The sequence below is a fragment of the Mauremys reevesii genome, linkage group 18 (genome assembly GCF_016161935.1).
Source record: "Mauremys reevesii isolate NIE-2019 linkage group 18, ASM1616193v1, whole genome shotgun sequence".
Taxonomy (NCBI): domain Eukaryota; kingdom Metazoa; phylum Chordata; order Testudines; family Geoemydidae; genus Mauremys; species Mauremys reevesii.
The window spans coordinates 8,156,511-8,169,846 of NC_052640.1; the positions used below are offsets into that span (position 1 = coordinate 8,156,511).

At 38.7% G+C, this 13,336-nt stretch overlaps 1 protein-coding gene across 1 annotated transcript in view; it reads left to right on the forward strand.

Annotated features, from left to right (window-relative positions):
• Positions 1–893: 893 nt before the first annotated feature.
• The window catches only part of LOC120386281 (V-type proton ATPase 116 kDa subunit a2-like), a 48,234-nt gene continuing 35,791 nt past the window's right edge, over positions 894–13,336 (forward strand). Inside the window, exons 1-15 of the mRNA XM_039505426.1 lie at positions 894–1,129; positions 2,484–2,597; positions 3,550–3,623; positions 4,449–4,644; positions 5,241–5,341; positions 5,867–6,063; positions 6,343–6,466; positions 7,133–7,268; positions 8,318–8,383; positions 9,074–9,202; positions 9,712–9,789; positions 10,739–10,816; positions 11,278–11,389; positions 12,563–12,666; positions 13,122–13,278. Coding sequence (XP_039361360.1) covers positions 1,039–1,129; positions 2,484–2,597; positions 3,550–3,623; positions 4,449–4,644; positions 5,241–5,341; positions 5,867–6,063; positions 6,343–6,466; positions 7,133–7,268; positions 8,318–8,383; positions 9,074–9,202; positions 9,712–9,789; positions 10,739–10,816; positions 11,278–11,389; positions 12,563–12,666; positions 13,122–13,278 — 1,757 coding nt within the window. The 5' untranslated portion in view covers positions 894–1,038. The remainder of the gene's footprint in view (positions 1,130–2,483; positions 2,598–3,549; positions 3,624–4,448; positions 4,645–5,240; positions 5,342–5,866; positions 6,064–6,342; positions 6,467–7,132; positions 7,269–8,317; positions 8,384–9,073; positions 9,203–9,711; positions 9,790–10,738; positions 10,817–11,277; positions 11,390–12,562; positions 12,667–13,121; positions 13,279–13,336) is intronic.

The following is a 13,336-nucleotide window of genomic DNA, read 5'->3' on the forward strand; positions in this document are numbered from 1 at the left end:
AGATCTGCCCAGCCCTGGTGGTGATTTACATCTCTACTGGCTGCTATGGGTGCCCAAACCAACCTGCCTCCACTCATCAGCACTGACTTCCACCATGCCTGGTGGGTGCTTGATCCTGGCCCTGCCCCTGCATCGCCTTTGCCCTGCTCCCATTCCACCCCTTCCCCAAAGTCCCCACCCCTTTCTTGCCCCCATTCTACCCCCTTCCCCCAGGTCCCTGCCCCACCTCCTTCCCTCAGCATGCTGCATCCCTGCTTCTCCCTCTCCCTTCTGGAAGCGCTGGGAGGTAGGCAGAGGAGCGGGGATGCAGTGTTCTTGGGGGGGAGGAGGTGGGGTGAGGGGAGCCTGGCTGCTGGTGGGTGCAGAGCACCCACTAATTTTTCCCTGTGGATGCTCCAGCCCCGGAGCATCCACAGAATCGGTGCCTAGGTCTGCACTGCCAGAGAGGCGGCACACGACTACTCTTGCGGCTTCCCTTTGCTTCCCCCTCAGAAGTTATGGGGAAGCAAAGAAATCTGCAGGGGGGAATGAATTCTACACAAGCGCAGTGACGCAGAATTCCCCCAGGACAGGGGACCAAAAGACTGAGCCCCCCCCCAAACCGCCCTGCCCTGGGTGGGCAAAGCTGAAACCTTTACCCTGGGCTGTGGGGCTCGGGCTTGCTGAGGCCCAGGGCCAACACCAGCCTTGCTGACCCCATTAAAATGTTTGAGAACCCTGGCCTGACTGACTAGTGCGCTGCCAGCGTGGAGCGCCAGGCAGCGAGCCAGGACGCCACAGCTCTCGAGGCCGTTCCCTGGGGTGGACAAGGACACACACACAGCTGGTGGCGCTCAGGCGAGAGCGGCTGCAGCCCGCCAAGCCCTCACCCTGGCAGAAGGCTAAAGCCCGCTCCCCATGGCCCTTCCAGCCCCGTTCTCCGCGCCCTCCTCCCTCTGAGCCGCTGGCAACCGTTTCCATGGCGACCAAGGCCCGCCGTAAGATGGCGGCCGCGCTGAGGCGATCTCCGCAGCGTTTCTCGGGCAGCCCCTGCCCGCCATGATCACTGCTGTTCTCTGGGCGCTGCTGCTGCTGGGGTCGGAGCGCCCCGCGGGGCGGGCCCAGACCCCGGCTTCGCCAGGGAACCCCGGTGGGTGCTGTTGGGGCCCTGGCAACTATTGGGGAGGGGGGTCTAGGTTTGGGAGCGGCCCGGGGCGTCTCCCGCCTGGCTGCCATCCTCGGGTTTGCGGGGCGCTGTTCAGTTTAAACCCTGGGCAGGCCAGGCAGTGGATGAAGCGCAAACACCTGTGTGGGAGAGGAGGCCCAGAGACTATTGGGGGTGGAGAGGGGCAGGCAGTGACCCATGTGAGAAGTGGGGGAGGGGGCACAGGTACACGTTGTGGGGTAGGGTTGCCAGTTTTGGTTGGACTGTTCCTAGAGATTTACTCACATGACAATTCATTAAAGATTAATCTTTAATCCCTGGAGACTCCAGGCCAATCCTGGAGGGTTGGCAACCATAGTGGGGGGCAGTGGGACGGCCCAGAGCCTTGTGGGGGAGGTAGGGCGAGAGTCCAGAGAGCCCCATGTGGGAGGCAGAAGATAGGGGGTGGGGGGCAGTGTGGAGGGGCCCGAGACCTGTGGGGGAGCGAGGAGGATGGGATAATGGGGAGGAGTCAGAGAGACCACTGAGGAGGCAGAGTTAGGCTAGTGGGGTGGGGTTACATAGACTCTAGGGCGTGGGGTGTACAGACTGAAGATTAGTCAGACCCATAGGAGAAGCATAGAGGACGGACACTCTTAATTATGGCACAGGGCTTGTAGGGTCAGGTGCTGGACAGGTCAGGGTCTTGTGGCTCATGGGAGAGGCAGTGAGAGTTAACCTATGACTAGTGGGTGTTTATAGATTTTGGGAGATGGATTGCATGGGGCTATTTGGTCATAGAGAATGGGGGACAACAAGGAAGGGTCAGAGAAAGCCAGAGGTCTCTCTCTCATTATGGGTGTACTATGGTAATCTGGCTTTGAGAAGTGACTCTTCAGTGTGTGAAACCAAAGGTGCTAGTGCTCCCTGGAATATGTTGACATCGGTAAATGTTCCTGGATACTAGAAGTTTATTTTGTAGGAGGAATAACCATATTTTTTTAGGATATCAGAACTTTCTTTTTAATATTTAAAGGCTGCAGACGAGACTCCATAAAATACAACGTGTGTGTCCAGAAGAGTAAGAGAAATTTAGAAATAGCCCTCCTTTAGGGTTGTTTGGGCTAAATTTAAATGACCTGTTGATGCCTTCAGGGAGATTTGAGTAAAAAAACCCAAAAATCTGGTGGGATACTATTCTTTTGGGCTCCATGAGAAATTGATCTTTGTTTATTTTTAATGGTTTAAATTAAACTTAGAATGCCAGGAAAAAAAATCAAGCCGTGTCCTCCTAATTTTGTAATAAATATAAGATTTTGAGGATGTTCTGAATATTAATACCAATTTGTTTTCTTTTTAGTCTTTCAGCCTTCTTTTATCCACATGTCTGGGCCCACAGTCAGTTCATTTTTAGTTGGGAATTCAACAGATGTTGTTCTGGGTGTAAATGTAATTCATGTGAACACTGAGACAGGTGAGATCACTTAAAATCATTACTTTTAAAAATTACAGTCAAACAAATATTAGGTGAAATTTTAATTCACTTTCTGTTCCTAAGATGATTGGAAGGAAAATTATATACCTTGTTTTACAATTGCGCTGACCAAATAAGGCCTTGATCCTACAACCAGTACTGCACAGAACCCCATTGTCTCCACTGAGGCTTCATGTGGACATGGGAATCGGCCAGTGAGGCAAGGTGGAGGTGATTTAAATCACGAAGTGAAAAGCCTCAATTTAAATAACTGATTTTCATCAATTTTTCCATTTGTACTTCAGTAATTTTCTAAAGAAAGGTGTATTCTTAGTGTTTCATATAACCATTAAAAACATGTTGATTTACAACTAACTAGAGCCTACACTAGATTTGGCACACATTTTTTATATCTACAAAAGGGTACAGCATAACTTTATACATTTATTTAAGCAGCTATGTAGCTTAATATTTTCAGATTCTTAATTGTACATTTTTAGTACATTACAAAATGGTGAATAATATATTGCTTATTTACTAATATTGTGCCATATTTGTAAAGCTTGACTTTCAAAAGTTAGATGGTTTCCCCCTGCTTATTTCTTTATAGAGAAAAGCAGCCTTTAACTCAAAGTTTTTGATAGAGGCTTATTGATTCAGCATATTTATTTTTTATTTCAATGTTGTAAGAGATTATAATAAGAGGCCTTATTTTGTATGGAATTCAGATTTAATTTTAAAAAGGTTTTATTTTTAAAAAGAAAAACTTATTATAATTTAAATAACAAAATTAAAACAAATCCAATTTAAATAGATCTGTGATTTTTATCTATTCTGCCATATAGAGCCAGTTGCAGGATTGGGGTTTAACTTTGCTCCATGGGTAGATGGAAATGACGGAAAGCAGCAAAACAAATTTTACTTTTTTCTTTTTTTTTCCTTTTAAATCTAGGAGTGTTGCCACTCTCCCACTGCAGTGGGAGTAACAGATATGGTGAATGGAGTTTGAATGTTTCTCGTGGTATGGTATGTAAAATACTGATTCTTCACTCTAAAGGTAGGGAGTAGAAGTTTGGTGTATTAAAAGTTAATGTGAAGCTAATTTAATGGTAGCATAAAGAATACCCATGTTTGATTTCTTGTCTTGATCTCTTGATTATTCTTGGAATAATCATTCTTGTGGACACTGAAGATCCCATGACATTTTTCATAAGAGTAGCGGTTTAGGTGGTTTATCCTATGTCAAAATTCAACTCTCATGGTGGTTGCCTGCTGCCCTCCCCCCAGAAGTAGATGCACTTACTATCTGTTTGTAGTTTGTGATGGGGATTGAGATCTTTTGAAAGGTATTATATAAGAATGAACGGTGCTATGTAAATGCTAGACTATCACTTTTATTTATTCTTACAAATTGTGGAATTTCTGTGGGATACCATGATTTGCTTTGCTTGCGGTCAGCCAGAAGTGTTTTTCTAAATTGATGCCTTGATGGACAGCAAAATTAGTCCAATCCACAGCTGTCAGGACTCTATAAGAAACCAAAAATGAATCCTTTTGCTTGTTTTAGGTTTGTGCATGAGAGTTTTGAGGTAGTATAATTCATTTAAGCGTGAGCAAACATCTGTGTAGATATGTTAATAAATTCTGCATACATTTCACAGCTTTCTTTACCTCCAAATCTCAGTGCAGACCTTTGTCCCATACAAATATTATTTTTGATACAATGATATACAGAAGCTTCAATTTACAATGTCAGTGATGCTTGCCCTGTACAAAACTGATGCAAGGTATAACTAAGTATAATCTAGTAAATTTAAAAATAGCTGTCAAACTTTAACTGATATTTTTCAGAATGTTTCCAAAGTGACACTAACCTTGATGAGAAACCTGCAGTTGTGTTTGTCTAATGCAACTGATTGCTGCATGGAGCCACTTTGCGTTGTTGAGACTCTTCAAGTTTCTGCTTGCCGTGGTTCAACAATGTTGGCAAATCTCCTGATTCAAGCTGAAATATATGCCAACTCTTCCTTTACAGGAAATGTGTCAGGTAAATGTTTAGGTAGTTAAAAAGAAATCAGTATCTTGGCTGGTTCCAGTTTCATTTTTGAATATTTGTATGTGTTTCTTGGCACTTCCCAGTGTGCTAACTCTTGTTGCCTCAAATTTTAATGTATTTATAATTTATAGACAAAGGATTAAATCAAACCAAAACACTCATTAACATCAGTTGCGCTAGCCAGCATTTCACCTCGTAGTTTATCTAACGTCTGATTTATTTTAGCAGTCACTTTCCATCTGTTCAGTCTTAATGCAAAGAGGATTCTTCTAATCTTTTAGGTTAGACATCTGAGATGTGAAGTTGCCTGTTAGAGGGGAGTTCTTAGTGGGTTTGGTTGGGGTGGGTTTGGCCCAAAATGTAAGGTAATTGGAAAACTAGAGATAGGGCAGCAATAAAAGATCCTTGGTACTATTTGTCAATATTTAAAAAAATAAAATGTATAAGGTAGGAATAACCTTTAACGCCTACTTTCTCTTTTTTCTTTTTTAAAAGAATGTTGTCATATAAATCTGTTAGTGGGATTGCAATGCAAATGAAAATGTTAATTTTATGGCCTAACTTTATTTTATATTCCGCTTTTATAGAAAATGCAACAGTCATCCCTAACCAAGTGTTCCAGCCTCTCGGCTCTTGTCCTTGTAACTTGACAGCTGGAATTTGTGATATTCGTTGTTGCTGTGATCTGGTACTGATTACACATTTAATTTTTAAGTTATTCCCTTTAAAGTTTTTTGTCACCAGAACTCTTAGTGGACTTTGCTGTATTTCCCTAAAATAACTGAGAAATGATTTGTTAAAATATTGTGCATTAGTATCAACTGTCTGTCTTTGAAGAGTAAATACATCACTTTTAAAACAATATAAATAGGGGACTTCAGTCACTAGAAGTGTCCTAGGCACTAAATTTCACTGGAAACAGTTTCTGTTATTGCCCTCTGGTTTTTAATGGTAGAATTTTAAAAAGGGAAACTTGATATAGTGAAAAAACTTAAAAGGCCACACTCCGCTCAAATGTTATGACTCTGCTAAATGTGTTATGGAATACAACATTTGTGTCCGTATTTCCATTTTAATCTCAACTCCTCATAGTGCTAGGAGACACTTCTTAAATAACCCTGGTATGTACATCACCTGCCATGAGAGAGCATCCTTGGTAAAGCAGAAAAAAAGCCCTGTCATGTTAAACAACTTCCTTTTTTTTTATTTCAAGGAATGCACGCCAGATTTGAAGCAGTTGTTCAGTGGATCATGTTTTACTGGAGTGTTTGGTGGGAATGTAAACCCACCTTTTGACCAGTTGTGCTCTGTTCAGACAACAAACAGTGCTCCTGACTGGTTTCCCTTCTTGTGCGTACAGTCTTCTCTTAACAATACACCATTTCTTGGCTACTTCTACCATGGCTCTGTGTAAGTTTTAATAAAAAAAAGTCATAGTGAATGTATCAAATAGTTGTTATATGCCAAAGAAGTTATGCCACTTGTGTAATGTGAATAATGTTGTTCACAGGAGCTATTCAGAACCAACATTTTAAAATATATGCATTATTTAAGTTTTATAGTGAATTGTAACTGTGTGTATGGATTTTGAGGTAATATGAAAGAGGGAGATTTGAAAGAGATAATGAGTAATTATTTGCATTGGATAGGTGATACACTAATCATTTATTTTTTTAAATTTGTTTGCAGTTCTTCATCTCTAGTTTCTTCATTTAAGATTCCTTTGCAAACTGTTCCAGAAAAACCTTTAAGTGGTTACAAACAAGGAGATCCAATTATGACAACAGAGAATGAGTATTTTACAATTCGTCAGGTAATAGCTTCATGTTAGCAGTATTTGGCTTTTGTTTTTTCTTTCTTTTCCTTATTTGTCTGTCTCACTGTATAAGAACAAAGACAGATACAAGCAATTCTGTGACTAGCTGTTTTGAACTGGTGAAATACGCTTTTCAACTAGCACAAAATTCACAATAAAAAAAATAAATATCGTCCTTCTACCATCAGTTTTTTCCCATATAAAATTAGTATTTTGAATTTAACCAAGAAAAATACGCTGTCAAGAAATATAAACAAATTTGGCATAACTTAAAATTTTTAGGGGTTCTTAACATATTTTTGTATTTTTTATATTCCCTGCTCTTTAACTGAAAACTGTTTATTTTCTATTACGTCAACTACCCAGGCTTTTTGTAATTTTCTTTACATTTTAGAATTATCATTTTAGAGGCGCTGATTGTAGTTGGTCTACAAATCAGAGTGAAACCTTGAATTATATTGTAATATTATTGAAAGACATGTTTTAAAATCTGATTCTTTTTATATAAATCATTTGGTCTAACAGCTTGCTTGTTTTGAGATAAGTATAGGTGGGCGTAGTACAGACACCATGTGCAATGAAATAGCTGTGTGCTTTTTAGCTTGAACAGTAGAGCTAGAATAAATTTCATCTTCATATTCTTTTCTGTTGAACTGCATGCAGCGATCCATGGCTGGGCAGTGTGTTGGAAACGCCCCAGTAGCATTCCTTCAGAATTTTGATGTTAAATGTGTTACTAGTCTGTCAGCTTACAAGGAAGGATTGTCTCATAATGTGGTGATAAACAGTGGTACTGGAGGTATGTTGTGTTTGCTTTGACAAAATGTACTGATATTGATTTAAGAATAGATATAGTGATCTTAAAGTCCTAAGACTGACAATATGATATCCTGCATTGTTTTTGTTATGATCTAACAACTTCTCCCTCGCAAGGCATTTTAGCCATTCAACTGTTGACTGATTGGCTTTTGTAGCAAGCCTCCTGCTGTAGGGTCCCCAGATTCAGGATATGAGACTTTGAGCCTAGGGTATGACTTCCTCAATGTCCCCTCTCCCACCAAATACAGATTTTGACTCCCCCTTTCCTCCCCTCGAGAGCATCCCTTTCATGTATTCATAGTGTTGTAAGAGCTTTTTTTTTCCCCAGCCAAGGGCAGATACTATCCTCCCTTTAGAGTTAGCCATAAGTGACTTCTCTGTAACACTTTGTTCTCCTAGTGTAGAAAGCATTATCTCCTGGGTCTCAGATATAGAGTTACATTACCGCCTGGCCATTGTGCCAGCACGAGGACAACATATCTTAAGTTGTTTGCCAATAAAATTTCCAAGGTAAGACATTCTCTTTACAATGTAAAACACTCCCCCCCCACCTCACTTCTTGTCACATGTTGCACTTCTGTGGGAGTATATTAATCATTCAAAACACCATACATTATTATTTAATAAGAAAGATCTGATTATAATTAGAAAATTGAGAGTGTCAGTATCATTACTGCTCTTCTGGAAATGTGTATTTGTACAACTAGTGGCTTAAAGTGTCTGGGCCTAATTCAGTCTTCCTGTTGTACCTGTGTATCTGAGGGCATTGCTTGGGTCCGTTATATTGCTCTGGATCTTAATAGACAACTCAGCAAAAATAGCTTGTTTTGTAGTCATGTAAAGCATGCTCTTTCAGAGGAACCTGTTGTGGTGTAACGACTGTATAGTCTTTTACTGAGAGCTGCTGGTTTATTTTCTAACTCATTTTTTTATAGTTTAATAAATCCTCTACCTTGGATGAGGAAACAGTATGAGGCTGTCTCTCACTTGCTAGTTAGACTTGCTGCATTTACTGTTTTTTCTTGTCAGACACCATCCAACAAAATGTGATCTATGGGAATGTAACTGATGTACGTAACTTCATCACTAAACCAGGTATGTGTTCTGTACTCATGTTATTCTTACCATCCTTAAATCAACAAGGAGTTGATGATTAAGTTAAGATGTTGAAAGAGATCTTTGCAATTACCTGAAACTTTAAAAAAAAACAAAAAACACTTTTGTGCTATGCAAATTGAAAAATCTTAGTCTTATCCATCTCCCTTTGAAATCTATGTAAAGAAGTCTATTGACTTTAGTGGGAGTTGGATCAGACCTCTAGTCCTTATACATCTTAGCCAGTAGCAAAAGTAATTTTATAGAACAAAAAATGAACAGTTGTAATGGAGTTAAGATGTAAGGATCCATTTGGCTATCTTTAAAGTTTACACTCAAGTATAATAGTTGAGCCCCATCCACATGCAGATGTAAAGATTGGTATTTTGAAAGACCTCCTTTCTCATTAAATGCATCTTACAGCCAGATGATCTACACTTTCATGTAGAAGATCTCCTTGCTAGAAGAGTGCATCATAGATGCTCTGCACTGGTATGGTATCATAGTAACTAAAACAGAGGTGTTTTTGTTTTTCAAAAAAAGTTAGAATGAAGGCTGTTATGCCCAAGATTTGTTAAAGATAGATTCTTCTATAAAATGCAATTAAAAAAAAAACTTCCTTAAGGCATAATAACCTCTTTCATTAGTATGGTTTCCATCATTTGAACTTTTCTTTTCTTTTCTTTGCAGAAGACATTCAGAATACTGAGGTTTTATGTATAAATGTAACCTTTGCAGAATATTATATGTTCATATGGAAAGGCAAGACAATAGAGGAAATAAATGTCACAGTCCTCATTGGAGAATTATGTGATGGAGGTACTGTAATGCATCTCTACAAAATTGCTTATTCAGAAATAGTTTTTTTTCTCACAGGATACAAGTTTTGTGAAAAATACTTTTAATCAAACATCAGAAGACAATGCAGTTTGAAATAGAATTTTCCATTGGGCTAAGAAGAGCCGGGTGGTGTCTGGTTGGTATATTATTTGTTTTAGGGTAGTTATTAATCAATGATTGGAGGTTGATATTCAATGTACTGTTTACATAAAAAATGGCGTCAGTGGCCTGCATTGCTGGATTTGAGAAGCTTCACAAAAGGTGTTAATCAGCTTCTGAAATCATATATAAATATGCACAATCCAAGAGTGTGGGTCTAAATGGCAGCTGCTGGTTGATGTGTATGTCATTTAACAAGACTTTTTTGTGACTGTGAGGGCAGCGGGGAGGGAGTTCAATTTTTGATGCATTGCTTTTTTAAGTAACAAAAGTATTGCAATGGACTACTTTTTTTCTAAGAAATTATTTACTTTTTCTTCTTTTAATAGAAATACTGACACAGAGATTTTCAATAAACTTTGTAAGCTTCAATAGTACTAATACAACAGAACTATCTGGAAATCCAGGTAATACTACTCTGTTTTACTTTAGCTTCTAGTGGCTGATTGGGGGGCGGGGGAAGAATCTTTTTTATTGATGGGCATAACTGGTTTACAGATTCTGTTTACAGTATCCCTCTCATTGTTGTCCTAATATTGATCATCACAGCCTCCCTGTTTTCTACCCTGTCACTGATAATATTGATAATGCTGAAAAGTATCATCAGATATTGTGGAACTAAAATATTAGGGTCTGATCCTGAAAACACTACCAGGCATAGTGCTTGCTACGATGAGTATTCCCATTGAAATGATGCATTAGCTGTTTTCATCCTAATGCTCCCTTGAGTGTTGAATTAGAATCTTGTTCTGTGGCTGCATAGGAAGATAGAAGAGAAGAGGCTTTCTTTGCCCTCTTTCCTCTCTTCCATAGTGCAGCCAGCTAACACAAGGAAGAATTTGGCTCTTACTGTTTTCTGAAAGTCATTAATACTCTGTTTGAAGTTAACCATTCTTGCTGTAATGAAAAGTTCTGTTTAGATGTGAAACTGAGCACCTAATCAGTCAATTAGGGTTCCCCAGAACTGTAGGAGACAATACTTCTAGCAGAATGAGAAGGCTTCATGATTATACTACTAGGCACTTTTAGAAAGCATTTTGCAAACACTAACTAATCCTCACAACAGTCTTATGAGAGAGTAATTGAGACTAACAATAATACCTAGCTCTTATACAGTGCTTTTCAGCAGTAGATCTCAAAGCGCTTTACAAAGGAGGTCTGTATCATTATCCCCAAGGTCACAGAGTAGCCAGGGAGCCAAGATTAGAATCCAGTAGTTCCTCGCCTTCATTTCTGAACTCCGTTCACTAGACTATGGCACCTTTAAGAACTTGGCGAGTTTTATGTATTATAAAAATGTTTGTCAATGCTGATTAATTCTTATAAAACTTTCACAGTTTCTCCTTCTGTGTTTAGGTTACCAAGTTGGCAAACCTGTTAGAGCGGTAAATATTTCTTCTGATACTGTTACCACTCTAAAACTTTGGCAGCCAGGTACTACCTTTTGATATACTGTTTTAATCACAACTGCAATATAAACCAAAAATACTCTGAGTTGCTAATCTAATATTTCTTGGAATTTAAATAAATTTATAATAGAAACTCCAAATATAAGTATAAATCAGATTTTCCGGTATCATAATTATATTTTGTATATAATGCTCTGTCTTGAATAAAAGACCACTACTGAAAAAATATACTAACAGGTAATATGAAGTATTGTCATTTATATGGAAGTACAAGACATAAGCAATAAAACAGAACTGAAGAATCTGTAATTTTTAAGATGCTACAAATGAAAATAGATGGACGCTTAAGATAAATAGAATTTTAGTAGTACTGTATTTGAGCTAAACTGTTTTAGCATTCTAAATCAAAGTAGCTTTCTACAGATTTGCAAGCTAGAGACTGAAAAGTTGATATGAGAAACACAAATGGATGTTTTCATTTTGTAGTTGGCAATGGTTTGTGTACATCAGCAACTTTCACACCAGTTCTGTTTGGATTAAATTCGCTATCTGGATGCATTTTAGAAGTGAATATTAATGAAGATTGCGGTCAGTTAAGGTAAGGCACATGTGGGTTGTCCTGTCCCGTGTCGTCACACACCCCCCGACCTATTCATTTGTGGCTTTAAATTTTTATAGAACTCTTATCTGAGTATTTAAAATAAGAAACCGATGCACTTTAACTAAACTTGTTGTTATTATATTGGTGGGGTTTTTTTTGTCTTACTATAGCCAATGCTGCAAAACATTCCCATACAAGCCTCTTATATCCACACATTCATATTTTTCTAATTACCGGTATATAACTTTGGGCATGGGGGAGGGATAGCTCAGTGGTTTGAGCATTGGCCTGCTAAACCCAAGGTTGTGAGTTCAATCCTTGAGGGGGCCATTTAGGGAACTGGGAGTAAAGATTTGTCTGGGGATTGGTCCTGCTTTGAGAAGGGGGTTGGACTAGATGACCTCCTGAGGTCCCTTCCAACCCTGATATTCTATGATTCTATGAAAATGGCTATTTTTAGTGCCTTTTTAAAGGGAATTTTTTAGTAGTTTCAGCAAATTCTTTAAAGTTGTTTTGGAGTTGGGAGAATGTCAATAAAATGAATTTTCCCCATTTAAAAAAAAGACCTATTTTTTTCCCCCTGGAATAACTCAAATAGCTGAAATTTGTTTTCTGTTAAGTGCCTGCACTGAGAATTTTGAAACTACTAATAAATATCTCTTGTTAAAAATCCCCATGGGGCCCCATTTCTATAATCTCTGAGGACTCCACAATCTTGAATGTATGTATTTATCCTCACAACACTGTTTGGAGCTAGGGCAATGCTTTTATCCCCATTTTACTGATGAGAAATGGAAGCACACAGGAAATCTGTGAGAGAGTTGGGAGTCAAACCTAGGTCTCCAAAGTCCCACATTAATGTTCAAAGCCTTCCTCTCTAGTGATGGGTACTTAATTACAAGAAATGCTGGATACTCTTGTTTTACATCTCATTCAGAAAATGGCCCCACCAGTAGTATAGCAGCTTATTGCATCATGCCTGAGCATGGAGTTTACTGGTTCAAAAGGAAGTGTGTCACCTTCCTGAGTCATCCACATCAATTCCAGCAGCACTTGGGTTTTCATATTGGATCTCCTGTACAAGTACTGACAAGATCTAATAAAATCACAGCCCAGAGTGCTGTAGATATAGGTTTATTTGTAATGTATTACAACATGAGTGTTTTGCAGGGAGGATGTAACTGATAGATTTAATTCATTAATACAAGCTTCTCATGTTGGGAAGAGAGGCAACTCAAGTTACAGTGATCTAAATGACTTGGTGGAAATAATACGTAAGTCAAATCTTCATCTGTTATCTGTATCTTAGATTTATATATATTTTAGTTTTACTTTAAAATATTCGAATCATATTGTAGTTTCTCTTATAAAACCATAGTAAAGGTGTATGGTAACTGTTTTAATTTCAAGTGATGAGAAATCCTCTTTTTCTGTGTACATGCAATGCCATCCCCCCACATTCAATATAAATACTGATACGATGGAAAAAAAACTATGACAATGAAGAAATAAAAAATGTCAATTTATGTCATGTACAGATTGGTAAAATTTTCTTTTTCTGCCAATCTCAGCATTTCATGTGGAACCTCTCTTTTATCCAAGGAGGAAAAGGCATTTTTGTTATATTCCTATGCAGTATTTAGTAGTATCTCACTGCATCGTGATAATGTTTAAAATGTTTTTAATATATTTTTTTTTCAAATCTAAGTAACTCGGTTTTCCTGAATAGGTTTAGATCCACCTAATCCTAGTGCAAATGCAAGTGTTGGAAATTTGAATGGCATCTGCTCAGATATTCCTGCTAACCTTAATATTCACATAATCACTGCTGATGTGGGTGCAGTAGAAGGGATTGCACAGGAAGAGATACTCGGTGTACAGATCAGGTACAACAGAATCATGGTGGTTGTTATATTTCGTTAATATTGTGTTCAAGTATAGTTG